The sequence below is a fragment of the Panthera leo genome, chromosome B1, assembly GCF_018350215.1.
Source record: "Panthera leo isolate Ple1 chromosome B1, P.leo_Ple1_pat1.1, whole genome shotgun sequence".
NCBI classification, from domain to species: Eukaryota; Metazoa; Chordata; class Mammalia; order Carnivora; family Felidae; genus Panthera; species Panthera leo.
In genome coordinates this window covers 73,016,843-73,042,697 of record NC_056682.1, presented here as the reverse complement: position 1 = coordinate 73,042,697, position 25,855 = coordinate 73,016,843, and the positions used below count along the sequence as shown (strand labels likewise).

At 43.3% G+C, this 25,855-nt stretch overlaps 1 protein-coding gene across 1 annotated transcript in view; it reads right to left on the bottom strand.

Moving 5' to 3' along the window:
- DCHS2 (dachsous cadherin-related 2) overlaps positions 1-21,778 on the bottom strand; it is a 242,346-nt gene extending 220,568 nt beyond the window's left edge. The window contains exon 1 of the mRNA XM_042935252.1: positions 19,757-21,778. Within this exon, the coding sequence (XP_042791186.1) occupies positions 19,757-21,778 (2,022 nt within the window). The remainder of the gene's footprint in view (positions 1-19,756) is intronic.
- Positions 21,779-25,855: the final 4,077 nt, after the last annotated feature.

Genomic DNA, 25,855 nt, shown 5'->3' with positions numbered 1-25,855 from the left:
TTAGTATTTCCCACTGAGCATATAACTATTAATAAGTCAGCTCATATTCTGCTTGAAAGGATTTGGAAAAATGCTTTACAATACTGGCATTCCTCCAAGAAAAAGAGGAAATATATCTACTGTAATTGTTCTTTTTTTTTCATTTCAAACTGGTTTGTTTATTTTTCAAGTTAGAGAGTAGACAGAATATACTAAAAAGTTAAAATACTGCTATATCCTCAAATCAGTTCCTTATTTCTTTGGATAATAATAAGTTAATGACAAGTTAACTTTAATGACAAGTTAAAGGACTTACCAATAGATTGTTAACTTGAGACATTTAAGAAGCAAAAAGACTCTAGTAGTATTTCTGCAAATATGCAAAATTCATAGCCTCATATTCTGAGAGTAAAAAGAGGCACTGACAAAGATGTTTTTTACATGAAATGAGAATTGTGTGGTACTAAATTACAACATAAAAAGGATATTAACTGTCTTACTGTATTATAATGTTTATGGTAGATGTTTCAATGACAGCATTGCTTTTCAGAAAGTCACCAGAACGCTGTAGAATATGCTCAATTCCTGAAGCAGTCAACACTCATTTATGTGGGTGCCAGGCAGGTCATTTCACTTTATCACTGAAGAAATCTCACTGTTCTTATGTGCTGGGCATTTTAGTAAGCACTTAGCAGGAAGAAAGACAGGTAAGGCCTCTTGTGAAGCTTATAATGAGAGCAGATACTATACAAGTTACCTGTGTGAGGCATGCTACAAAAGAGGTTTACTGCATAATGCATATAATCCTGCTTATAAGACAGGACTTAATTAATAGTGGTGAATTTGGGACTTAGATGGTCAAGGAAAGCTTCCTAAGGACATGATATTTTCAAGGAACAAGTAAGAGTAGTGGGGGAAGAGAGACCCACAGCAGAGAGGACAAAGACAGGACATTTCAAGCAAAGGGAAGAACCAATGTCTTAGTTCAGGCTGCCATAATAAAATACCATGGACTGGCTGACTTAAAAAAAAAACAGAAATTCATTTCTCATCATTCTGGAGCTGGAAGCCTGAGATCAGAGGGCCAGCATAGTCTGGTCCTGGTGAGAGCCCTCTTCCTGCCTTACAGACACCCACCGTGTCCTCCCAAGGTGGGGAGAGCAAGCTCTGGCCTCTTCTTCTTCTTTTTTTTTTTAATTATAAATCATTCAAGTTATTTAAACTAAAAAAAAAAAAGTTCACTCATTTCTCCCACCCCTACCCCCTGCCTCTGGTAACCATCAATCTGTTCTCTGTAGGAGCTCAGTTTGTTTTCTGTTTGCTTTTTGTTGTTGTTGTTGTTGTTGTTGTTGTTGTTGTTTTGTATGTTTTTTAGATTCCACATATAAGAGAGATCATATGGCATTTGTTTCTCAGCTTATTTAACTTAGCATAATGCCTTTAAAGCCCATCCTTGTTGTTGCAAATGGCAGGATTTAATTCTTTTTTAACGACTGAATAATATTCCATTGTGTGTGTGTCTGTGTGTGTGTGTGTATACTACAATTTCTTTACCCATTCATCTGTTGATGGACACTTAGGTTGTTTGCATATCTTGGCTATTGCAAATAATATGGCAATGAACATGGAGTGCAGATATCTTTTCAAGTTAGTGCTTTGGTTTTCTTCAGATAAGTACCCAGAAATGGAATTGCTGGATCATAAAGTAGTTCTATTTTTAATTTTTTGAGCAATCTCCATACTGTTTTCCATACTGGCTGCATCAATTTCCATTTCCATTAACAGAACACGAGGCTACCCTTTTCTCCACATCCCTGCCAACACTTGTTACTTCTTGTCCTTTTGATATCAGCCATTCTAACATGTATCAAGTGATAGCTCATTGTGGTTCTGATATGCATTTCCCTCATGATTAATGATGCTGAGAATCTTTCCATGTACCTGTTGGCCATCCATATGTCTTTTTTGAGAAAATGTCTATTCAGATTGTCCGCCCATTTTGTAATCAGATTGAGTTTTATGAGTTTTCTTTGTATATTTTGGATGTTAGCTCCTTATCAGATATATGATTTGCAAATATTTTCTCCCATTCAGTACACTGCCTTTTCATTTTGTTGCTCATTTCCTTTGTTATGTCTTCTTCTTATAAGAACACTAATCCCATTGGGTAAGGGTACCCTCATGACCTCATAACTTAGTTACTTCCCAAAGGCCCCACCTCCGAGTACCGTCACACTGGAGAGTTAGGGCTTCAACACAGGAGTTGGGGGGGGGGGGGAGGTGCAGAAACAAACATTCAGTCCAAAACACAGAGCGAAGGGCTAAGGTGAAAAGGAGCCTAGTGATTTTGTGAAATATGAAGGAATTGAGGAAAGTTACTTGGAACAAGGAAAGAAAGGCAGGCAGAATGGATTAAGGAAGGATTTTGAACTTAATCTTACAACCAATGCAACATCACTGAAGACTTTAAAGTATGAATAATATAATCAGATCTGTGTTACAGATGATTTTGAAAGAAACTAATCATCAAAGGAAATGTCACGTTCTATCTGATACATGATAAGAAGGCAATGTACTTAGTAAAAGTTAATTGTGACATGCTTGGGCTCAGAACCTTAACTTACAAAAAGATAAACATAGCAAAATGAATTTCTACTTAGACAAAAGTTTCTCAAACAAAACAAACAAAAAAAAAGAGACAAGGAAATAGAGTCTTAAATACAGAGGACAAACTAGTGTTTGCCAGGGCGGGGAGTGGTATGCGTATATGGGCAAAATAGATTTAAAAAATTATCTGGAATGGTATTTAAAACTTGGTCTTAATGAGTCTCACTGGTTGGTTGCATTTGGACAGGGCTTGCAAAGAACCGATTTTCCTCAAATGGGTCACTGCGAGTTATTTTTCCTTGGTTTCTCAGCCAAACCCAATGGTGGAAATATTATCAGACAACTCATAAAGTTGACTTCTATTACTACATTTTCATAATTTGTTCAATTATTATTATATAATGATAAATACATGAAATTATTTGTTGAGTCTAGGTAAAACTAAAGTACACTTAAATGATTTCAAACTGTTAACATTCATTATAATTAACACGAATTAATCTATGAAACACTGAATCAGTAAACCTTGTAGTTGAACACACTAGCTGCTACTCAGTCATAATCTAATATAAACAGAACACAATTCTATAGGCTTTATTTTCAAAAGGCTTTTACCAGTAAGCCTTACTCATTTCAATCTCGTGGTAATTAATAGAAATTTGAGTTTAAGGAAAGAATAGAAGTTATGCTTCTGGTATGACCAAGTATGCTCCAAAACACCTAATCTTTTGCATGTAACAACCATAAACTCTAAATAAGATAGAAAAAAAATAGCTGAAGATTCCAGGAACTGAATACAAGTAGTCAGATATTCACAAGGGGTCAAAAAAATTGGAAGACTGGACTGACATAAAATGTGTTTCCCATTTTTAAGTGTAATTTATTATTATTATTATTATTATCATTATTACTATTATTTTAGCTTATTGCCTCAGGACAGGTATCAGTCAAGGCATCATTCAGGGTGACTAGCGCACCAATAGAAACACACTCTTTCTGAACTGAAGAACCTTAACTCAGAACTCAGGCAACCATAGCCATTAGAAAGTGTAAAGAAAAATCCCAGATAAGAGAAAGCTCTCTAGGCAAGCCCCAAATTCTGTATATAAACTCTGCCCAAATCTCTCACTGACCCTGAACTACACATGGGTGGGGCAGATGGTAAATAACCCAGTTGAGAAAAAATAGAACTGAACTGAGATTTGTATTGGCACCAGGAGTTTGCAGTTTTGGTCTGACCAAGTTAACTGCCTGTTAAAACAAAAATATCAATACTATTCAGAAGAATATAACAGAATCCAGAATCTCCACAATAATATACACAATGTCTAGAATATAATGCCAAATTATTTAGCATATGAATAACTAGGAAAATGTGATTTATTCCCAATAGAAAAGAAAAAAAAAAGCCAACCCAGGATGATCCAGATGTTGGAACTCACAGACAATGACTGTAAGGCAGCTATTATAGTGGAAGATTATTCATTACTCTGGTAATGAATGAAAAGATAGTGAATATCAGCAAAGAAACAGAAACAATAAAATAGACCAAAATGGAAATTCTAAAAATGAGTAAAACAACATCTAAAATAAAAAAAATTGTTGGATGTGCTTAACAACAGATTGGATATGAAGACAGTGAACTTGAAAATAAAGTCACAGAAACCATCTGATCTGGAGAACAGAAGGAAAATCATTGAAAAGGAAAATGAAGAGTACCTCAAGGCGTCAGATCAAAAGGTTTAACATATGTGTATTTGGAGTCTCAAGAATAAAGAATAGAAAGAATGAGGCAGAAAAAAAAATTTTAATAGAGGAAAAGCAGCCTCTAGAAAGATTCATCTTTATACATGGAATAAGCCTATTTTTTTCATTTTAAGAAAATAGAACAGTTATCTTCACCAATTACAGATGAAAGTAATAATTGCACTTCACATGTTAAAATGTATTTAGAGAAATAATAGCAAAGTATTCTTAAGATATTATGAATTTGCATAAGAGCATAATCGTGCTCCTCTGTGTATACAGCAAAACTGAATATTATCACGTTCCAAAAAAAACCTGCCTTTCCTTTAAAATGTACTAAGATTCAAGACTCAAGATAATTTATACTTAAAAAAAGTGATGGGGTGCCTGGGTGGCTCAGCCAGTTAAGCATCTGACATCAGCTCAGGCCATGATCTCACAGTTCGTGAGTTCGAGCCCAGCGTCAGGCTCTGTGCTGACAGCTTAGAGCCTGGAGCCTGCTTTGGATTCTCTCTCTCTCTCTCTCTCTCTCTCTCTCTGCTCCTCCCCCACTCTCTTTCTCTCTCTCCTTCAAAACTACATAAAAACACTAAAAAATTTTTTTAAAAAGACTCAAGATAAACCTATCAAATTCATCTTATGGTATGAGGAGTACACTGTAATATACATAGAATCTATATTTTTAATGCAAATGAGCAAATTACCTAAAGTACTGTGAAACATTAGTTTATAAATATCACTTCCTGTCACCTCTCTTCAGTCAGTGGTCGCTGATAGAGGCAATGAAAACGGAATAGACATAAGCATGCCAATTAGATTCTACACGAGAAAAATATCATCTAAAAATTCCTGTAAGATGAGTCCAGGAAACAAAGTATCTGCCAGCACTGAAATATTGTGTTCTTGTTTATGCGTAATGTAACAGAACAGCCTTTGTATTTTTTTAACAGTTCAGTACTTAAAACAATCTATACTTCAAAGGAAAGTAAACAGTGCATATGCTTAGATTGCTTTTTACCTCGTGACTTAGTTCTTTTATAACAGACTTTCTTAAGAACAAGACAAGTCAATCTCTATGTAAACAATAATGTCCTCTGTGTTTCCAAATGCAGACATCAAGCAGAGTATACAACACGGGAAGTTTCTTACTAGACAACTGGTAAAAATCAAATAGTGTTGAAGTCCATTTATGGTAAGGCTAGAAATAATATTTAATCTCTTGAAAATATAACCATAACAATGGTTATTTCTACACAGCTAATTTAAATGAAGAACAAAAGAACACTCCAAATAATCGGAACAAAAGAGCTTTTAAAGGTAGAGAACAATCTCTTGAACAGAATTTTTGGATCAACTGTCAGTAACCAAAGTGATCAGAAATTGCCTCAAGTTCTGTTTTGTTCTTTTCTCTTTGCTATCTTTGTGAACACAAAGCTATGCTATAGGTCTTCCTTGTTTTTTGCCATAATATATTTCTCAAAAGCATCAAGTGGATGGTCTTTTCTTGTCTGAGGATTTAATATGAACCAATAAGCCAATAATACCATCAAAAAATGCATCAATTAAAAATTGCTACCATGGGGCCACCTGTGTGGCTCAGTCAGTTAAGTGTCCAACTCTTGATTTCAGCTCAGGTCGTGATCTCAAGGTTCATGGGATCAGGCCTCCCACTGGGCTTTGTGCTGGCAGCATGGAGCCTGCTTGGGATTGTCTCTCCTTTTCTCACTGCCCCTCTCCCGTATGTGTGTGCATGCTCAGTCTCTCTCTCTCTCTCTCTCTCTCAAAATAAATAAACATTAAAAAAATTACTACCATGATTTCAAATGGAAACATAAATTTCAATTTCTAAAAGTAAGCATAAAAATAATTTACTTGATCTTAATATATCAAATAAACACACATCACATTAAAATACAACTGAAAAGTTTTACATTAATATTCCAATTATAATAATATTTTAACAATAAGTCTCCTATTTTCATGTGCAAGAGAACTTTTAAGGAATGATTTCTCAAAGAAGGTATCCAAATAAGTTTTAACTGATGTCTTTTTTTTTTGTTAGTAAATTTCCTACAAGAAATAAAATAACTCAAAATCACTCAGTGACCATATTGTACTCTCAGTCAACGCTTCAAGTAGTGTGTATCGCTAAACTTTTATTAAAGGGTACTACAAATGATGGTGTTCCTTGTTACTGTAATTGAAAAAAAACACAAAGCATCCCCTTCTTCCCTTTGCCCTACTTCTGCTCCTGAATAAGAAGGAGAAGTTCCTAGGACAATCAATTGGAAAATGGAGACAAAAGTCAGCCATATCCCAGGAAGTCAACACTTCTCTCCTTCACTCGGACAGCTTACATCTCAGGAGACAGGGGCAGCAAAACAAAACCTGGTGGTGCCTTTTTCTTAAAGTATGCGCTTGACCTTGGAAAGCCAGAGAAGTGGCCAGAGTCAAGGCCACGAGACTGGGAAGTATGAGCAGAGGTGAACCATGGAAGAGTGTCAGGAACAGGCTACTCAGGCTACTCTTTACTTTAAACCAAGAAGGTCAGGGTCTCCTCACTGCTCCCACAGCTCCTGTGGTTCTCAGTGGTAAGAACCTGACTAAATTTGGGACTGAAACTCTACATAATAGTTGAGTCAGTGCACTTTCCTAGAGTGTCATTTGAGGCTCAGGATCATATTTCTAGTCATTTAACAGGACTAGTCACTGACGTTTTTAAAACAAAAGGCTGATGTTTGTTTCTTCTATTCTCACTTACCTTCTCAGTTTGATCAAACACAAATGAAGCTGCGCTAATAAACTTCCCTGGGAATTTACCACATGCCAGGCGCTGCTCTATGCTCTGGACATCCATCACGTCATTTAGTCCCCACAATTGCTTTTTAGGTAGATCCTCTCCTATCATTCCTCCTTAGTGAATGAGAAAACTTAGGCTTCCGAAGGCTTGGCAACCTGCTCCAAGTCAATCTATTAAGGGACAGAGTTAAAATTTAAACCTAGTTCTGCCTGGCTCCAAAGGACCTACTTTTATCCACGAGATCAGTCTTCCTCTCTTCAACTGAAGGACTCCTGGAAATAACGAGGGCTAAAGAGGCTCCACATACTTCATCGGTGGGCAATCTAAGGCTCTGCATTTTTACGGGGGAAAATGGCAAAATTTGAAATGAGGTTAATATTGTGGAATTTTTAAAAGGAAATTTAAAACAGAATTGTTGAGAAGGAAAGACACAATGTCCTACAGCATACACAGAGCAGGGTTAGTACGCCCAAAATCCATGGAGTGAAAAGGTAAAAGTAGTGAGATTATTTAGATAGTAATCAAGACTAAGGCATTTTTGTTTGTTCAATAGCATATCTTTCCTTAACTAATTCAATCCTTTGTTCTCCTATGAAAGATACTGGTTAATGGCTTCAATCAACTACAGGATATAATATTCCATAAACAGGCAATAATAAATCTTACCTGTCATTTCTTACACTCTAGCAACTACATTTTCTTCACAACTTCATTACACTAGTCGATGCTGAAGAAGACCACTTTAGCTCTACGGGTACTGAATCTATCATCAAGGGATACCGGACACTAAACAAGACAGTAGTAGAAATTTCCAGAATCTTTCTTCCAGTGGGAAAGGGCTCTTAACATATGGCCAGGTCCAAAAAGACATGGGCCAACAGGTCCCAGACGCCATTATTACAGGGTACTGAGGAAGGAAGTTGAGCAAACAGGAGCAAGATGCCCATAGATTTGGTTTGTAAACACTGCAAACAATAGGAGAGGCACCATCTATGTTAAAGAGATGGAAAGAATAGAGAGGCAGGGGTAAAAGATAGAGGAGAAAGGGTACCAATGACAAGCAATGTTAGAAAAGATGGAAGAGGTGAGGGGCACCTGGGTGGCTCAGTCGGTTAAGCGTCTGACTTCGGCTCAGGTCATGATCTCACCATTCGTGGGTTCAAGCCCCGCAGTGGGCTCTGTGCTGACAGCTCAGAGCCTGGAGCCTGCTTTGGATTCTGTGTCTCCTTCTCTCTCTGCCCCTCCCCTGATCATTCTCTCTCTCTCTCTCTCTCTCTCTCTCTCTCTCTCTCTCTCTCAAAAATAAATAACATTAAAAAATAATAATAAGATGGAGAAGTGAAATGTGGAGAAGCCGTGGTTGGGCTTGATTTGGCCACTGGAGAACCCCTAGTCCTTGGGGACTGGATGGCACAGAGACAGGAAAGTCTGATAGCGGGAGGCAAAACACAAGTGAGTTTTCACCTCCTGGATTCTACGGAGTAGAAGGCATGATTACCTGTGAAGAGAAAAGGAGCAAGATGTGATCCTGAAAGAGAGTGAAGTTGTGGGGGAGATGCCAGGTGAAGAAAAGATTGCCCAGCAGTACTGAGGGCCCAGCTGACTGCACCCACTTACAACGGAACTGACCATCACTCAGAATCACTCCAGCAGTGCTCCATGGTACAAATATGAGGTGGGGGAGCATACAGCCAGACCGATCCACCATCAGGATTATGTGCACAGGTCTAGAAGAACAAGGGTTAGTAGGGTGCACTCAGGAATCCTGGCTGGATAGAGGAACTAAAGCAAGGAGGGGGCTGGTATCTAAAGAAAGAAATGGAAGAGAAGGGGCCTAGAAAAAATATATAGGTTCAAAAAGTAAATTAAATCAAAGACAGAGAGTGGACATGCTAGGAGGTTCTGATCAGAGACTGGGATACACAGCTGAGATTTCAAAGGTGGAGCAGTTCTAGATGATTCCAGGTTAATAGAGTATGACTGCAGGATAGAGTTCCTGGAGTAGAAGTAACAACAAAAGATATCAATACTGGGCGAAATGGGAAAACGGAAGACCGGTTTGGCAGAATGGCGAGAGCTATGATAGAGACAAAAATGGCTAAAATGCCTATGGAGGACTGACGAGGAGGTCTGTAAGAAAGAAGGACAAGGGAGAAGAGAATAGCAGACCCAGGTAACATGTGCCTTACTTAATGCCTGGGAGCATGGAGAGGGATGCTGAGTAATTCAAGGCATCGCGGAGGAGCTCAGAGAACAGGGTAAGCTGCCATCCGTCTCTCTGGGCTCTGGTCCGCTGGGCTGAGGAGATCAAGAAAACAAAACAGCCTCACAGAGACCTGCCCTCCCACCACATATGAATGGCAAGACCCTTGTCCCAGCCAGCATCTTCAGCCATGGACTCTTCTCTCAGTATCCTCGCTTCTATTTCCACAGCTTTGGTTATCACCTCTATATAAATGACTTCCAAGTTTCTATCTCCAACCTCAGGCGGCTCTTCTGCTTAGTTCTGAATAGCTAAATAGCCATCGAGACATCTTTTCCTGGACTACTCGCCATGAATCCGTACTCAAATTACCAAACACCTGACCGAGTGAGCATCTTCCCCCCAAAACTCTCACCTCCAGCTTTTCCTATTCCTCTGACTAACCAGACTGAAAATACAGCACCAACTTTTACTTCCTCCATCACCTCTCCCTTCACTTCTTATTCAAGTGGTACCTAGTCTTCCTTTAAGGCCATACCTTCCATTATACCTCCACTCCCATGGTTCAGGCCCTCAGGGCTGAACAGGGATTATTACAAGAGTCTGGGGACTCTCTTACCTCGTCTCCTGCTTCCTTCTTCCTCCTTGCTTCTTATTAATCCAAGACAAAGCTTCCTAAGACCTTGCTTTACACATGTCAATCTCTCGTCAAAACCCTGCCGTCTCTCTTGTTTGCTTCCGTAACAAAGGCCAAACTCTAGACAAACACTGTAAGTCCTTTATGGACTATCTCTTCTCATGTCTTCACTATAGGAACCACACACACCACGGTTATTCTAATTCATACTACCATCACATGGACGATGCAATCCTAAATAGAGTTTTAATTAAAATTGACATTTGCTATGATGTTCACCTGATCTACCTGTGCCATAAAGCACAAAATCCTTTTAAATGCAAATTTTAATTCAGTAATATTTCAAGAAGTAACCTGGCATTTGTGAAAATGATCTAGCTTAATTTCCCTAATGGGCTATGAAAATATAAATTACTTCTATAGTTGCTCACTTTTAATTTATAATTTAGAAGGCAAGGGGCTCATTAGTATGTCTGGTGTTGAGGTGGTAATAAAATTAATTTGTTGCCAGATTTCAATCCTCAGAGAAAGGAAATCTTACTGATCACAACTTTAAGAAATCCATCCTGGGGCATCTGGGTGGCTCAGTCGGTTGAGCGTCCAACTTCACCTCAGGTCATGATCTCACCGTTCATGAGTTCGAGCCCCACGTCAGGCTCTGTGCTCACAGCTCAGAGCCTGGAGCCTGCTTCGGATTCTGTGTCTCCCTCTCTCTCTCTGCCCTTCCCCCGCTCGTACTCTGTCTCTCTCTCTTTCAAAAATAATAAATAAACATTAAAAAAACTAAAAAGAAATCCATCCTGAATGATTCTCTTTTGGAAGTGATCATGCCTAGGAATGCATTACACTTTTTTATGCAAAACAAAAATGCATAGTTACAATAGAATGCATCCAAGACAAGTCTGTAAATGAAAACATCACAAAAGAAGGCAGAGGACTCCCTAGAAGGTCCACATCTAGTGAAACCTCCATCCTTATCCACTGCACAAAGAACCTTTCACCTGCAAAGGCCCTTAACTCTTCCTGCACCAACCACTTTCTACCACATAGTATATATTATCATAGTATATATAAAGCCGAATGCTGTCCCCAAAGCAAGTGAACTTCATCCAATCCACTGAAGGCCTGAAAAGAACAAAAAGGAAGAGAAAGGATGCGCCTGACTGTCTTAGCTGGGATACCAGTCTTTTTCTGCCCTCTGATTGGCACTCACACCATCAGTTCTCCTGGTTCACAGGCCTTCAGACCTGGATTCAATTACACCACAGGTTTCCCTGTGTCCTCAGTTTGCAGACAGCAGAATATGGAATTGTGGGAAATCTCTGTCTCTATAATTGTGTGAGTCTATTTTCTCATAATGTATATAAGCACATTTATATATGACTAATGCACATTTCATGGATGAGGAACTGGCCAGAGAAGTTAGTAGAAATAGTGGTGTAGTCAAAGTCGGAACCAAGGTATTCTAAGTCCAGTGCTATCTTGCTCCATGCTTTCCCAATAAAAGGCTCCAAAGAGTAATAACTGATAAACAGAACAAAAGACACTCTATAGACAATAATAATTCCCTGCACACCTGAGAGGGGTCATGGAGTCTCATGGAGTCTCAGTGTGGGGTTAGCACCCCTGAGGTGAACCCATGAGGAATCATGATCCACTGTGCTGAGGCCTTCACCACCAGACTTCTATCACATTGCCTAGTCTCTCTAAGACCTTCACATGCTTTCTGGGGGTGTGGGTTGGAAGGACTGTTATTGACAGGTCATCTGAACCTTCCTAAAGACAAGTAGGAATCTATAGACCCATAAGGAGATGTTACAAGCATCCAAATTAAGTAAAACAGATTCCTGCTTTCATTGCTAGAAACATACACATCTAGCTGAAATCCGATACACAATTTAACTCTATTTCTGCTCCTTCTTCCATCTTTAGTGCAAGAGAATCTTTATTTGAAATGTCACTTTTTAAAGTTTATTTATTTATTTTGAGAGAGAAAGTGTGCGTGAGTGGGGAAGGGGTGGGCAGAGAGAGAGGGAGAAAGAGAATCCCAAGCAGTCTCCTCACACTGCCAGTGCAGAGACCGACAAGGGGCTCGAACTCACGAACCATGAGATCATGAGCTGAGCCAAGATCAAGAGTCAGATGCTTAACTGACTCAGCCACCCAGGCACCCACCTCTGAAATGTCATTTTTAATTACTGATTGCTATATCAGGCAAAACAGTTTTCCTCACCATCTCTAGAAGTCTTACTAACATATAATAATATATAATATGTATTGAGTACTTACTATGAATCAGGCATTGTTCTAAGCAAACATGTATTAATTCATTATTCACACAGAAACTCTTCCAAGTTGACACTGATGCTGTTATTCATATTTTCCAGAGGAGGAAACTGAGGCACAGTGCCCAAGATCACACTGCTAGTAAGTAGTGGGACTGAGATTCAAATCCAAGGACTCTGGCCCCATAGTCTGTCTGTTTTTCATCACTGCATGCAACCTAATTTTAATCTTCAAAGCTATGAACTCTCCACCACGTCATTATTTTAGTTATACAACCAAAAACTACACAAATTACTGGCAAGTTATACATTAACTTTAACTAGAGATACATCCACAGATTCTAGGCAATACCATTCCTATAACATATCCAAACATGTTATCTGATCACCTTTTCCAAGCAAGAACAGGGGAAAGGAAGTAAAGCCAGCTGATGGGTCTTGGGTAGCACTTGTGTGGGGAAAGAAGAGGAGAGGAATGAAAATGAAGCCCAGGAGAGAATTTTACAGTTGATCTCAAGTGCTTAAAACAGGTCATCAGAGCAAAGCCAGAGGCATATACAGAACATGCTGGGAACTAAGGTACAAGGTCAGCAGGAGTCAGATAATCAGGGAAGATGACAGTTGGCAGGTGATCTAGACACGTCCTAGAGACAACTGAGATTGCTGTGGAAAATCTCACATGCTTTCAATGCATGTGTGCAGACAGGATAGGTCCATTTTTGAGAGCAAGAAGGGAAAAAATGCAAAATAAATAAATGAAACAAATAAAAGAGCCAGAAGAGGACAATCATATATGGGTGATACAATTATATGACCATCAAAGCTTGTCTACACTATGCAAGTATGTAAGCACGCATGCAAGGTCAACAATAAGGGTATAGTAGTAGTAAAGTGAGGGATAAGCAACGTAATGCAGGCCACAAAATTCCAGAGGACCAACGATAAGCTTCACAGAGGAAATAAACTTTAAAATACAAATAATACACACTCAGATAAAATGTGAACAATTAAAAAGTAAAAGCTCTAACCAGTAGTAACTCTTACTTAGCTTTTGTTTTCATGATGTAGCTCTTCAATACAATTCAAAAAAGTTACTGATCTCCTAATACATTAGATAGAGGACACCGAGTATTACAGGGGATTCAAATACCATTGAACTGCAGCCCCACAAGGTACTTATACTGTTTTACTAATACAAGTAAACAACCGTAGCACTACAAAGAACATTAAGAAAAGAGTGGGACATACCAGATAACATTTAGTGGGAAAAAGTGGCATTTAAGATATGCCTAGAGGGGTGCCCGAGTGGCTCAGTTGGTTGAGCTTCAGACTTTGGCTCAGGTCATGATCCCCCCTGTTCAGGTTCGTGGGTTCGAGCCCCACGTTAAGTTCTGTGCTGACAGCTCAGAGCCTGGAGCCCCACTTGTGCTCTGTCTCTCTGTCTCTGTCTGTCTCTCTCTCTCCTTCTCAAAATTAAATAATAAATAAAACATTACAAAAAAAATTTTTTTAAGGAAATAACCCTACAAGATATAATTAATCCAAAACAAGATATAGTTTAGCCCTTTCCGGTTCATGGAGCTTTGTAGGAAGCATGCCCTCCCATCCTTCAGTGTCTTCCCAGAGGCAGACACCATCTTTAATGTCCACTGCCCAGGCACCCTCCTAGACAGGATCCTCAAAGTCAGACCCCGAGTTCAAGCAAACAAGCACACCAGATGCTCCCCCTCCCACGGCCCCAGGCTGGGATCTCAAGCCTTGCTTTTTACCCAACTGATGGGTTTGAGACGTGATCTTGCTTTTTACCCTGGTGCTTTACTTTTCCACAATACAAGACACAACCACTCCAACAAACAGCAAATCCACACACACAGACACACAAACACGTCTGTGGAAAGGACACACTAACAAAAATGGGAAAGTTTCAAAAAGGAGCTAATGAACACAAGTTAAGAAAGAAAGAAAGAAGCTAGAGGCACCCGGGTGGCTCGGCCAGTTAAGCATCCGACTTCAGGTCATGCTCTCGCGGTCTGTGGGTTCAAGCCCCCGCGTTGGGCTCTGTGCTGATGGCTCAGAGCCTGAAGCCTGCTTCGGATTCTGCGCCCCCTCTCTCTGCTCCTCCCTTGCCTGCGTTCTGTCTCTCTCTCTCTCAAAAATAAATAAACATTTTTCAAAAAATTGAAAGAAAGAAAGAAAGAAAATAAATATTTTTTTAAAAACTAAAAGAAAGAAAGAAAGAAAGAAAGAAAGAAAGAGAAGGAAAGAAAGAAAGAAAGAAAGAAAGAAAGAAAGAAAGAAAGAAAGAAAGGAGGAAAGAAAGAAAGAAAGGAGGAAAGAAAGGAAGGAAGGAAGAAGCTAGTACTGGAAGGGAAATGACTTTGATTTGGGAAATGTTAGATCTGAGGTGCCAAAACTATATATCCAGGTGGAGATGTATACAAGGTAGGAAAATGTTAAATGTGAGTTTATAAGAGAAGTTTCCATCCTATAGACAGAGAAAAAAAAAAAGAAGAAGAAGATCTGGGAATATATAGAAGAAAGCGTAGGAAGCGGGTAGATGTGAGAGGAAGTCAGACCCCTGGAAGTGCCTCCATCACAGAGTCGGGTGTCACAAGAGGAAAAAGGAGGAACTGGCAAGAGGGAGACACAAAAAGAAGGTAGTAAGATGAAAGAAGAGGCGGCATTCAAGAAAGAGGAAGTGGGCCACAGTCAGAAATGCTTTATGATTAAGAAAAGCTGACTGGATTTAAATTTAAAAACACAGCTGCCTTTCGTTTATCCACGGGATACAGGTGTGCTGTTTCGAAGCGACACATGCACCCCCATGTTTATAGCAGCTCTATCAACAATAGCCAAAGTATGGAAAGAGCCCAAATGTCCATCGATGGACGAATAGATAAAGAAGATGTGGTACATATATACAATGGAGTATTACTCGGCAATCCAAAAGAATGAAATCTTGCCATTTGCAACTACGTGGATGGAACTGGAAGGTATTATGCTAAGTGAAATTAGTCAGAGAAAGACAAAAATCATACGACTTCCCTCATATGAGGACTGTAAGAGACAAAACAGATGAACATAAGGGAAGGGAAACAAAAATAATATAAAAACAAGGAAGGGGACAAAACAGAAGAGACTCACAAATATGGAGAACAAACTAAGGGTTACTGGAGAGGTTGGGGGGGGGTGGGCTAAATGGGTAAGGGGCACTAAGGAATCCACTCCTGAAATCATTGTTGCACTCTATGCTAACTAATTTGGATGTAAATTTTAAAAAATAAAAAATAAAATAAAAATAAATTTAAAAAAAACACAGCTGCCTTTTGAGAGACAGGATTTAGTACAATGATGAGGGCAAGTCAGAACAGGGGGCTACGGAATGCTCAGCATGAGGAAGGGGCATCCGTCCTTCCTTCCAGAGGACTGGCAGTTGAGGGAAGGAGACAGCACCCCACTGGGCACTCCGTTAGCACAGGGACCCTGCCCGGTTGGGTCACTGGTACATCCTCAGCACTAAGACCAGTTCCTGGCATGTAAGAGGTACTCAATAAATATTTGTTTGTGGAATGCTGTGCTTATTCAGTGAATGCTGCTGTTTGATTAAACAAATGAATTAGTGAATGAACACAGTAATGATATTTGAGGAAGCCTGAGACAACAGCCTTCACTTCTGTGAGTCCGGTATAAATGCCGGACATAAAGGCTGGGAGCACAGCTCACCTCAGTGTGCTTGGCATGGAGTGGAAAGTGGGGGGTCTTGCCTGGCGTTTGCAGTTAGTCTTTTTGACAGTAATCTGAGGGAAAAGAGAATCTCTTGGGCCAGACACTGAGTCTGGGGAGGAAACCCTTGAGTGTCTGCAGAGTAGAAATCTCTCTCTGCTTAAACCATAAAGAGATACTGAAAGGAGCTCTTGAGAGGTGGGTTGTTAAGAAGGACATGTAGAGGACAGTGGAGAGTAAGGAATGAGGAATCCAGGCAAGTGCCTGTGAGGTTGTGAAAACCCTTTGGGAACAGAGGTCACCTATCTCAGGCTGCAACAGGTTCTTGTACTCTGTTAAATCCCTTCGTCCTGTCCCACGCTTCAAGTCTTTGTAAAGTTCCGATCTGGGTATGAGACTATAAAAGGATTCAGGCTACATGGGGGACAGGAGGATGGTCAGCACTGTGGTCGCAGCAGGAACAGTAATAAGAGTGGAAGAACCCCAAGGATCCGTGATATGGGGTGACCTCCAAAGACACCCTGAAGGTTCAAGGATTTGTTTCATAGATGACACGGTATTATTCCCTTACAGGGAATATAGGAAAGAACTTTTTTTTTTTTTCCTGTTGCTTCCATTTTGTTTTTGTTTGATTCTGACAAAGGAGAATTGAGCAGCTATTCAGTCTAAAGGGAGAAAACTGAGGGAGAGCAACAGAAAGAAGGCAGGGTTGTAAGAATTGGTATAATGGAATTAAAGCCCTGTAGGAAAGAGGCCATGAGACCCAAAGTGTGGCTGGGAAGGTTCCTTTTTATAAAGTGATATAAAGAAAGATTGAAGGGCACGGGGGGGGGGGGGGGGCTCAGTTGGTTAAGTGTCCAACTCTTGGTTTCAGCTCAGGTCATGATTTCATGGTTCGTGAGTTCCAACCCAGCATCAGGCTCCATGCTGCCAATGTGTCTGGATTCTCTCTCTCCCTCTCTCTCTGCCCTCTCCCCACTCGCATACGACTCACATGCGTGCTCCCTCTCTCTCACTCTCAAAATAAACAAATAAACTTAAAAAACAACAAAAGATCTAGAGTAAAGATATAAAACAGATGGAAGACACCTTGGGGGGCCCACCTCGAAGGCAGGGGACAGAGACAGCAGGGGGCTTACAGAACACAGGACGCTCTCACAGCTGCTGGGGAAAGGCCACCAGAGAACCCAGGGAGTAAGACGGTTTCTGTAATGTTGAGGGGCTACATCAATGGAATTTCCAGAAATTCTAATTAGCACGATTTAATACTATTTACAGCAATATTTGGCAAACAGGAAAAGTTTTTTTTTGCAATTGGAGATGCAGTCCTACACTTGAGCCAAGTGCAGCTCACCTAATAGATCTGAATTATAATAATGGGGTAAACACACCTCACGGCAGAATCATCTCACAATTTTAGAAAAGACAGGTTTTAATCAAAAGAATCGCAATTAATCCACCCTGCTTATTTTCCTTCAAATGCAGCCAAGTTGTACTGTTTCATACCAAGATCCTCAAGGTCTTCCAGATGGAAGAAATCTTAGAAATCATCAAGTCCAACCTCTCACTTATTATGAATTCATTTTTAGAAATCCATGACAGAAAGGATCAGTGCACGCTGGCATCCATGTACTCCTTTACATTCGTCAGCCTCCTTTGGGGTACACCTGAGGCCACATAGCTGAGTTCTGGCCAATGGAACATTGGTGGACGGGATCTAAGTCACTCACTCCCAGGCCCAGCCCTACCTTGGATGGAGGAAGACCAGCCAACTCACATTGTATCAAAATTTGCTTGACAAGTAGATAAACTTTCACTGTGGTACTCACTGACATTTGTGGATTTGTCTGTTTCAACAGCAAGCATTAATTGATTCTCAAGCCTTCTTTGAATAACCTAGCAACTCAGAGAACTGCCAATCATGCTAGGGAAAGAAATGGAGATTATTATCGCCCACAGATCCAAAGGATTAAAAAAATAGAAGCAGTCATGAAATTCATTTTTATAATATAGTAGCATCCTGGTTATCTAAAGGTTATTATTTGAGACACAACCTGCAAAAGTTAAGGCCCTACTCCCCTGAGAACCAGGAAAGAAACAATAGAGATCTTAAAATAACCCAGCCTGAGAACTAAATAAAGCTTTAAAGGTTCACTCACCAGTTAGCCTTCTAGGCTGTATGTATTTATTCCAGTTATCTTGGAGTAAATAAATCAATCTTAGAAATCTGGTTTATCTCAAATCAGATAAGAAATTGGAAATTGGTCTGTTTCTGCTTTCTTTGTTTTGTTTTTTGAGATTCCACATATAAATGAAATCATATGGTATCTTGCTCTGTCTGACTTATTTCACTTAGCATAATACCTTCTAGGTTCTCCCATGTAGTCACAAAGGTCAAGATCTCATTCTTTTTATGGCTGAATAATATTCCACTGTGTGTGTGTGTGTGTGTGTGTGTGTGTGTGTGTGTGTGTGCGCATGTGTGTAACACATCCTCTTTATCCATTCATCTATTGATGGATACTTAGGCTGCTTCCATATCTTGGCTATTATAAATAATGCTGCAATAAACATAGGGGTACATACATCTTTTCTATTTAGGGTTTTCATTTTCTTTACCCAGTACTGGATCATATGTTAATTCTATTTTTACTTTTTTGAGGAACCTCTATACAGTGTTCACATTGGGTGCACCTATTTAAATTCCCACCCAGAGGGGAGGTGGATGGGGAGATGGGCAAAACGGGTGAAAGGGAATGGGAATACAGGCTTCTAACTACTGAGTGTAGACGTCCTGGGGATAAAATGTACCACATAGGGAATATCGTCAATGGTTTTGTAATAGTGTTGTAGAGCATTAGATGGTAGCTACACTTGTGAACATAGCATAATGTATACAGTTTGTCAAATCACTTGTTGTTCACCTGAAACTAGTGTAACGTGTGTCAACTATACTTCAATAAGAAAGAAGTGAAGAGGGAAGGGAAGGGAAGGGAAGGGAAGGGAAGGGAAGGGAAGGGAAGGGAAGGAAAGGGAAGGGAAGGGAAGGGAAAAGGAAATTTGAAGCAATAAAGATGGTGCTAGAAGGGGCCAAATCACAACATTCTGAAGGTAAAGGAGAGATCAGAATCTCCAAAAAGCAAGGTATAGAGTCCCTATTTTATAACTGAGCCCCACTATTTCTCAGAGTCCTTAAGGAACTCAACTCACAACTGATTTTAAAAAAAAAAAATGACTTACTGCCCTCAACTAGCCTTTGTAAGCCTCTAAACGAAGGTAGGAAAACGTGTAAGAAAACTCTGGAAATGGTTACTCAATCAGTTTCAACGTCTAAAGGTAGGCACTGTATTTGAAAAGAAAAATTTTTTTGAGGACCCCTTTATTTCCCTAAGATGCCACACAGTGATGCTCGAAAATATGAGACACTGCCATTTGCATACTGTTTGGGAGTGAGTGGTTCCTCCCAAATCCATGTGGCAGCACATATCCTGCACAAAGGAAACTGGGATTCTTTAAGCAAAATCAGGATCCAAATATGTGAAGTAGAAAGGACCTTAGAGATCATACAGTGCAAGCCCCTGACAGCAAAGTTAGGTGCCCAGAAGGTGCCATTCATCTCACTGTAGAGAAGAACTGGAGTTCATGCCCCCTTGCTTTGGAGCCAGGATACAACCACCTACGTCACAATGTTCCTTCCCTGGATAGACTTAATCTTGACCTCCCTTCCCAGGCCTTCCTGGAATCCAGAGGTTGATCCAGAAGCATGACGCACTCACCTGCAAAAAGCAGTGTCCAACTGGGGCATGCTCCGCAAGGGTGACGTTGTACACCTGCCTCCTGAAGATGGGCTCGTTGTCATTCACATCGTCCACGGTGATGCTCACCAGGCAGGTGGCAGAGAGTGGGGGTTCTCCGAGGTCCTGGGCTACCACTCTCAACTCTACTGCCTCCTGGACCTCTCGGTCCAGACTCCGGATGGTGCTGATCACGCCGCTTTCAGGATCAATAGTGAAGGACGGTCCGCACTCCGCTGCAGGCCACACACCTTCTGGGTTGCAGTGAACGGGAAGGTGGACCAGTGCGTAGCGCAGCCGGGCGTGGTCGGTGCCAGCCTCGTCCGCATCAGAGGCGCTGACCCACACCACCGCGGTGCCGGGGGCCGCGGCCTCTGACACCGAGGCCAGGTAATGCTCCCGGCTGAAGACAGGCGGCTGGTCGTTGAGGTCGGCGACCCGGAGCAGCAGCGTTTCCTCGGTGCTCAGCGGCGGGGAGCCCGCATCCGTGGCCACCAGTCGCAAATCATACAGGTCGCGGCTCTCACGGTCCAGGGGCCCCTCGACGCAAAGGAAAAATACCCCCGGGGAGCCACCAGAGCGCAGCGCGAAGGCTCCATCTCCGCCCTCCAAGGACAACGAGATGCTTCCGCTTCCGAGGCCCACGCCGGGTTCCCCGATGGCCTCCTCTTCCTGCTCGGGATCCCCGTCCGCGTCGGACACGGAGACTCGAGCCACGTAGTCGCCGAGGGCCGCGCCCTCGGAAACGCGCGCCGCCCCACCCTCGGTAAGGAAGAGCAGGTGAATGGCGGGCGGGTTGTCATTCACGTCCAGCACCGCGATGGACACGCGCACAGTGGCGACCTCGGGCTCGGCCCCTCCGTCGCGGGCCTCTACCACCAGCTGGTGCCAGGCCTGTGCCTCGCGGTCCAGCGGCCTCTGCACCCGCACCACGCCGCTCAGCTCCTCCACGGCGAAGTAGGCCGCATCGCCCAGTGGCCCGAGCGCCTGCCGGGCGCGGATGCTGTAGTACACGTGGCCATTGGGCCCCAGGTCACGGTCGGTGGCGCGAACGCGACAGACCTCGGCTCCCGGCCGAGCGTCCTCCCGCACGGCGGCGCGGTACTCGCTCTGCTCGAAGACCGGGGGGTTGTCGTTCTCATCCAGCACGCGCAGCTCCACACGCAGGTGGCCCGTGCGCCGCGGGCGGCCGCCGTCCCATGCCTCGATCTGCAACTCGTGCGCAGCCACCGCCTCCCGGTCCAAACGCCGCAGCAGCACCAGGTCCAGGGGCTCCAGGGGCGACGACGACGGTGGCGACGGCGGTGACCCGGGAGTTCCGTAGCGCAACTGGAAGAACGGTCCCGCGGGGTCCTCGGGAAGGGCGGACGGTTGCACCAAGGTGTAGCCCTGAGTGCTGAACAGGCCGGCGTCCGGGTCGTGGGCACCTGGCAGGCGGAAGGCGGTACCTGGAGGGCTGAGCTCGGAAACGTCGAGTTGCAGGGAGTCGCGGGGAAAGCTGGGGGAGTGATCGTTCACGTCGTTGACCAGGATCTCCACCTGCACCACGGCTCCCAGCAGCGTGGCGGCCACAAAGCTGTAGTGGTCCCGCTGCTCGCGGTCCAGGCACCGCGCCGTGCGGATGATGCCGGTGTCCGGATGCACGTGGAAGTCGTCCAACAGTGGTGAGTCATCGGAATCCTCGGATAGAAAGAAGCCGCCCGCCTCCTGCTGCTGTGCAGCGGGCAGCCCGGCGCGGATGTCTCCTACTAGAGTGTCCGGAGGAAGTCCTTCGTCCACAGAAAGGCTGAGGTTGAACACCTGGGCAAATGAGCCCGAAGCCGCCCACAGCCACGCGTGCAAGAAGAGCCCGAGCAGGAAGCGCTGAGCCCCCGTGGCGCCGCCGCCGCCGCCGCCCGGCAGCCCGCGGGGCGACCCTCTCCTCCCTGGCATCAGAAGGCTCCTCGTGGCCGGAGCCCCCCGCTGCCGGTGCCCTTTGCCCATCCTCCTCCCAGAAGGGCTCATTTCTCCGCCAGCTCCTGGGGAAGGCTCCCGGGTAACTGCCAGCTTGTGGAGGGCTGGCAGAAAAATCCAGGAGCCTCTTCAGTGTCTGGGCGAAAGAAAAAAAAAAAAAAAAAAAAAGACTTTGTTTGGCAAACCAACAGACCCAGGAGTTCCCGAGGTTCAGGCTGCAACTGGTGAAAACGTCCTCCGCCTGCCGCTCACGCAGACAGGGAAGCGCTAGCTGCCTCTGCCGCTGCAGCCACCTCCTCAGACCCTGGATTGCTTTCAATGAGTCTCATCTCTTTTTCTCTCTCCTTTTATTCCTTTTACATCTGTTCCTTGTTCTGCTTGGCTTGTTGTTTCCCCCTGGTAAAGTCAGGTGCATTATTTCCCTTGCCAAAAAGGATGAAATTATTTAAAGCGCACACACAGAAGGAGAGGATGGGGGTCGGCCCGGGGAAGGGGGTGGAGTAAGGGCGGGGAGGCCGAGGGCGGGCGCGCAGCCCGAGCGAAGGAGGAAAGGAGGGAGGGGGAGGCGGCCCTGGCTGCAGCCGTGCCGGCGGCTCCGGGGGTGGCCTCTCCCCGCGGCGTCTCGGGGCGCCCAGGACCGCCCGGCTCCAGCTCCCACCCAGCCCCCGCCGCCCCCCCTCCCTTCTCCTCCCCGCCTGTGACGCGGCGCACACGAGGGCAAACTCCAACCTGCGAGTCGCCGCTCTGCAGCAGGGCGCGTTCTCGCCGGGGCCAGGGACCGAAGAGAGAGGAGCAAAGGAGGAAGGACGTGGAAATTCGGACCGGGAGGCGGGCGGGGGTCGCGCAGGCCGGCCGGCTGCCCCGGCTCTGCGTGCGAAGTGGCGATGGGTGGGGGGCGGCGAGAGGAGCAGCCCCTCCACGCCCTCCTCCCTCCATCCCCTGGACGGTTCCTTCGGCAGGCCTGACGCTTGGCTCAGGCTGAGCAGAGGGTGGGGGTTAGAATCACTTTGGGGAGCCAAACTTGTGTTCTCCATTTGGCGAGAGAGGCTCGTCCCCAGCGGAAGGACAGATGGAGTCAAAGGCCGACGCGCAGCTGGGGCCAGGATGACTGTAAAGGGGGGGAAGGCGGAACTTGGAAAAACCTTCGCGAAACCCCGAGAAATCTGTGGCACACATGGCGCAAAAGCACGCTTTATTATGCCGCGCTACTACTCAGCGACGCGCGAGCGTCTTGTCACTCCCCTCTGCCACCAAGAATGACAATAGATTCGGCTTGTGAACACTTTTTTATGCATTCAGCGCCATCACAACACTTCCAGGATGTTTTAGGATGCTGATTTATGGGCAGAAAGATGGGGTAGCTCAGGCCAGACCACCTACCAGCACTTCACCATCGCCTCTGAGCAAGGAAGTTTGCAGCCAGGGCCACTGTTGATAACACTTCAAACTAGCTTCCGTCTGAGTGCAAGAAAAATGCCAATAAATCGCCAGTCGCAGGTTTCGCAACAATTATCCGTAATGATAGGTAGAAATTGATAAATGGCCTCTAATAAAGAATGCCTGAGGAAGGACTCTCCGCCTTCTTGAGAATGGCTGGTCGTATTTAGCAAATGGTTTCTGCAATTTTGCATTTAAGCCGAAGGGAAGAATTAATTTCCTAGTTACCGTTACTCTCCTTTAAGGAGAACCAAGAGCTCTGCGTGGTGGTTCCTGCCAGCAACAGTAAAATGCCTTTTTAATATATGATGGAGTTATATATAACTGCTAATCTACACCATTATCGCTACCTCTGACAAAATAATAATAAAACTATTTTATAGCAGATATGTTGCATGTAAATAGAGACATCATTAAAATAAATCCAGCTGCCTTTCACCAGTGAAGTCCCCTTACCAGTAAGGAGACTGGTTATGAGTCTTTAGTTTTCTCTCACCTCAACCTTTGCAGTCTTGAACTGGTTCCCCGGCCTCCACTCTTGCCCCCCATAAGTAACTCTCAGCCATGCCTCTGGATTGGTTTGTTTTGTTTTGTTTTGTTTGTTTACAGGGTTTTTTTTTAATGTTTATTTATTTTTGAGAGACAGGGGGGGGGACAGAGAGAGAGGAGAGAGAATCCCCGCAGGCTTCACCCCCACAGGCTTCGCGCTGTCAGTGCAGAGCCCGATAAGGAGCTGCAACTTTCCAACTGTGAGGTCATTACCTGAACAGAAATCAAGAGTCGGATGTTTAACTGACTGAGCCACCCAGGCACCTGGATTGTTGTTTTTAAAGCTAGTTCAAATCGTGTCTCCCCCTGCTTAGAACCTGCCAATATATTTCCATTATACTTGGATTATAATCAAGACTCCTTCCAACTGTACAAAACTAACACGGCCCTTCTCACCTTTCCCACCTCATCTCATACCTCCACTCCGGATCCACTTGTACTGCTTTTTTTTTCTAATCTGGGTATTTGTTACAGACTGAATGTTTGTGTCTCCCGCAAAATTCTTATGTTATAGTCCTACCACCCAATGTGACGATATTAGGAGGTGGGGTCTTTGGGAGGAGACTAGGATTAGATGAGGTCATGGGAGTAATGTTATGAGAGTCATGAGAGAGCTTGCTGCTCTCAGTCGTCCGCCTTGTGAGGACATAAAAGTGAGCAGTCCACAACCAGGAAGAGGGCCCTCCCCAGAACCTGACCAGGCTGACACTCTGATCTCAGACTTCCAGCTTCCAGAACAGTGAGAAATAAATTTCTGCTATTTATGAGTCACCCAGTGACTCATAAATATATATAAATAAATATAAATATAAATAAATATAAGAACAGTGTTCTTATAGTGTGAACAGACCAAGACAGTACATTCGAATTGTTAGAAAGTTTCTCTGCCTGGGAGTTATTCTTATGCTTTGTGAAGATGTGTCTCTTTCCCATTCAGGTCTTAATTCAAATGTCAACTGTTTGGAATCCTCCCTTGACCCCTCTACTCAATAGTTTCTCCACCATAAACCATGTATCCTCATACTGTGTTTCAGTCACAGCACCTACCGGTACCTGACATTAGTTCGTTTTATAAATTTGCTTATTAGTTTACTGTGACGTCAATCTTCTTCATGAACTTTAAGCATTGCTTTCTCCCAGAACCCAGATCAGTACCTGACACAGAAATGGGTCTCCATTAACTAAACATGTGTTAGAGGACTGCATGGATAGTTGGTTTAGCTGATGGATGGATAAGTCCATTTAAGGAGGTGTTGGAAGCCATAGTTCAGAATTAACTGATCATGAAATCCTTTATTGTGATGAATTCTATCTTTACAACTTACTCCTTTTAATCATTCCATGGGGCTTCTTGAACTAATTTTTGAACTTCAACTTATTTTGCAAAGTGTATCGTTACCAAATATTTACTTGAGTCTAAAAATAAAGGAAAAGCAGCTAGTCATTCTACATCTTTCACTGACATTCTTTGTAAACAGTGGTTTGGTTTAGAAACAAATGAAAATTCAGAAACTTCAAACATCTATTTTCCCATTAGTTTTTAGGCTTTATAATTCAAGCATATGCAGTTCAAGGTCTCCTGCCCACTTCACCATACACTTCATTGAATGCCCTGGGCAGCATTCTAGATTGAGAATTCAATTTGGTTGGCGGGGGGGAGGGGAAGCATTTCTCAAATAGGCAAAAAAAAAGTAACTTTATTCTAGCACAGAAACCAATAGCCTGCAAGAAATAGGTCAAGGTCTGACTCTCTGGAGAGAAGCATCATGGTATAACTGGCAAGAGTTGGGTTTTGAAGCTGGGCGACCCTGGTTCTGCTCTATAATTGTAGGCAAATTATTTCAACCTTGTTAGGCCTCTTGTTAGTTTCCTGCTCTCTAAGTTGAGGGTTATACTATCTCATTTACAGGATGTTATGAGTACTAAGTGAGCCAATATATGGGCTAGCACACAGAAGGCATCAGCAAACATTATATTTCTTGCCCCTGTTGTTTGTGTGATTAAATATTTTAGGGGTGAATTGTTTGGGGGTTCTCAGTCATGTCAAACTCTGGCTTCTTAGCCCCACTGAGTGTGTGGAGAGGGAGATGACAACTTCCTAGTATCACACACAGCAGCTATCATGGGCAGAAAAGCCCAGAG